This window comes from Halyomorpha halys, unplaced genomic scaffold, assembly GCF_000696795.3.
Source record: "Halyomorpha halys isolate HHAL.00 unplaced genomic scaffold, Hhal_1.1 Scaffold716.1, whole genome shotgun sequence".
In the NCBI taxonomy this organism is placed as follows: Eukaryota; Metazoa; Arthropoda; class Insecta; order Hemiptera; family Pentatomidae; genus Halyomorpha; species Halyomorpha halys.
In genome coordinates, this window is record NW_027112477.1 from 77,503 (window position 1) to 80,829 (window position 3,327).

General features: G+C 33.1%; 1 protein-coding gene across 1 annotated transcript in view; it reads right to left on the bottom strand.

The window, feature by feature from the left end:
• LOC106685609 (RRP12-like protein) overlaps positions 1 to 3,327 on the bottom strand; it is a gene marked incomplete in the record, with an annotated part of 36,976 nt that overhangs the window by 18,290 nt on the left and 15,359 nt on the right. Inside the window, 2 exon segments of the mRNA XM_067050311.1 lie at positions 935 to 1,067; positions 3,087 to 3,214. Of these exon segments, the coding sequence (XP_066906412.1) occupies positions 935 to 1,067; positions 3,087 to 3,214 (261 nt within the window).

Below are 3,327 nucleotides of genomic sequence, written 5' to 3' on the forward strand. Positions count from 1 at the left end.
GGACCATATTCCATTCATCTATACAAACGGTCAATCAATAATTTTCCATTATATTTTAATGTTTTACTTAAAATAAATTATTTTTTTATTAACAGTTCCTAAGAAACATTAATTGTAAAATTGGTCAATTTAATTCAACTTTATATTCACTCCTTACTTTTTTAGTAAGTAGTAAATATATTTTGGAAAGCTTAATGTTCACATTGAAATGAATATAAACAGAACAGAGAAAGAAGCACGAATTTCTCGAGAGCATCTTATTGGATTTTCATTATTGATATAAAAAATTATTGGAAATAGCATTTACTACAATTTCTATTCTCTTCACACTTGCGATAAAATGAACAGATTAACAGATAATTACATTAATGTGGGAAATCCCTATTAGCTCGAATGTAAAGTAAAGGGGCATGACTAAATCCACACCCCTTAATATCATTTTTGTTTAGAACAGCAAGGTTATAGCACCTCCTGTTCTAAAATTATAATAAATATAAATAAATTTTGTGTTGAAATTATGACTAGAATTATTTATAATAATAATTTAAAAAAATATACGCCTTATAAATAAATCATTTAAAAAAAAATTTAATCTGTACCGTTACAACCCATGAAGGGTCAGGAATGCAGTACTTTGTAAGGAAGTACTGTTACTAGACCAACGGTTGTGCAAGGAGGTGATTTGTTTAGAATCACGCTCGACCGCCGGATTTTTACCCCTCATTAAGGGTATCCACTTTATGAGGCTGGGTGGACCCCAGTGGGCTACCGAACCCACAGTGCTGACTCCATGGCTACAGTGAAACAAATAATAATTATCTGCCATAGCCGGATTCAAATCCGGGTCCTAGGAGTTAGTAGTCCATTGCCTTACCAATGAGCTACCCACACCCATACATTAATCATAGAAAATAAAAATGAATTTAATACTTACAGGAAATGAAAGAGCAATATCAGTAGGCATCGTTGCAAAACTGGGCAAAAGAGACCAAATTTGTGTCTGTAACAAATCATAACTAAGAGCTCTAATCTGATCATTTTCTGATTTCAATCTTTCCGCTTCATTCCTAAAAATAGAAAAAAAATAATTAACTAAAGAGCAGGGATGAATTAAATATCGAAATATATTACAAAAATAATATTGAAAATCATAGATATATTAAATTTTTATTAAAAATTTGTTATATTTTCAAATCTGACAAGTCTCATTCTGTGGCTTATCAATCTATTCTAACCAAAGGAAAAGGGTTAAGTTTTCATTCTGTGGGGCTGCCATGAAATAAAAGACAACTGGCCAAGAAACCAAGCCGGAATTGAACCGGCGTCGCCGCATACTCGAGATTGCTAAGATGATGCCTCAACTCACTCAGTTGCAATGACCTCTCACATAATAGAACTAAACAAAACTGGAGCAAAACACTGAGTGAATCATCAACCTGAGAATGAACCTCAACCTTAACACTCAGTAGGCTATACCAGAAATGGCAAGGCGGAAAAGACGAAATAAAATAAATATATAATAAAATAAAATAAATACAGGGTGTCTCGTTTTTAGCAATAACTAAGGAGGTTAAAGTATACCTCAAAAGCAACAAAATCATATTAATCCAGACGATTTTGTGAAGCCTACTATATCAGTATCTAAAATTGGAAATTTTCAGCTTATTTAATAGTGATTGTCAAATTTCTGATCAACAGCAATAAGAAATAAAGAAAGAAACGAGAATAATTTATTTTATACATTTCAACATAAATTAAATAATCAAACGAATATCTTAATTTATTTTTTTATAACGTGGGGGTACCCCCAGTCGGCCTAACGGCGGACCAACCCCCATTTTATAAATCATACAACTGTTCATTTAATTGTACTACTCGTTGATCAAATTGTATAACTAAATATAAGTTTTAGTTCAGATTGTATATATTTTTTTTTTTTTGGATATAGTGTAAGTAGGAAAAAAAAATTAATTTCAAGTCTATATGATTTTAATTTGTATTTCGATTGAAGAGGCACTCAAAAGAAATGTTCACAATCATTTTTTCCTCTGAATCGCACTTAATTTTTATTGCCTTTGCTGATGCACCTTGACAGAGCCACATACAATTGTCTATCAAGTAAATATTGTTTCTTCGATGTTACACATAAACCGACGTTTTCAAAACTGGTTATTTATTTATCTTCTTCTTCTTTTACTGGCACAACAGGTGCATGAAGTTGCCCTTGGCCTGCTTAACACCCACCAACCATCTTCTGTAAGGGATACTGGGATCCTCAGTTGTCGCAGATTCCGCCTCACAGCATCCTTCCATCGGCCCTTCGGCCAACCACGTTGCCGCACACCATTTGGAACATAACTATACAGTTTATGAGCCACTCTTTCCTCGCTCATCCTCATTACATGGCCAAGCCATTTAAGCCTTTGTATCCTTATGTACGAGGAGATGCTATATTCCTTATAGAGCCCAAAAAGTTCACCATTTTTCCTCCTTCTTCAATTACTATTCTCGCATACGGGCCCTAAGATTCTCCCCAGAATTACTCTTTTAAACCTGTCTAGCAGGTTAATGCTATTATGGCTCAGGTTCCAAGTTTCTCCACCATACGTGATGACTGGCCTTATTAACGTTTTGTACAGGGTGAACTTGGTGGTATGGCTAAAGTTTGCTTTTGATTAGCCTTACAATGGAGAAATAGGCTCTATTTCCAGCAGCAATTCTGCTTTTAACTTCTTCTTCTTCATCCTGGTTCTCATTGATAATAGAGCCAAGGTAAGAAAAACTTCTTACCAATTCGAAATTATAGGGGCCCATTACAAGGTGACTCTGCCTCTGGTCCAGTATAGTATAGAATGAATACAATTTCACCTTCTATAACTCCTGATAAAATCTCACAGTGCCTTCTTTATCATTTTAACTCAATTTTTTATGACCCATTTTTATTATTCCACATTATATCTAAAATAAAATATTGATCATTATCACAGCGATCATTTGTAAAATCAAATATTACAAGGTGATCACTAAAAACTTTTATATATAATAGAGAGATTTAATAAAATAACAGTTTCTGATGTATGACTTACTTGCAGCTGGTCGCAATAGGTAAGAATTCATTGATGAAAACTTTCAATGATGAACCTTTTACGTTGTCTTTGAGAACTGGGAGAAGCCAACTCCTTTTGAATTCTCCTTTTTTATCATTAGGGTTAACCTAAGAAAACAAAAATTAGCATGAAGTAACAAGGAATAAATCAACTTAAGTAATTAAAAAACAATAATAATACTACTTTAATTAAACTTACAAACTTTGGATTATGTAACTTG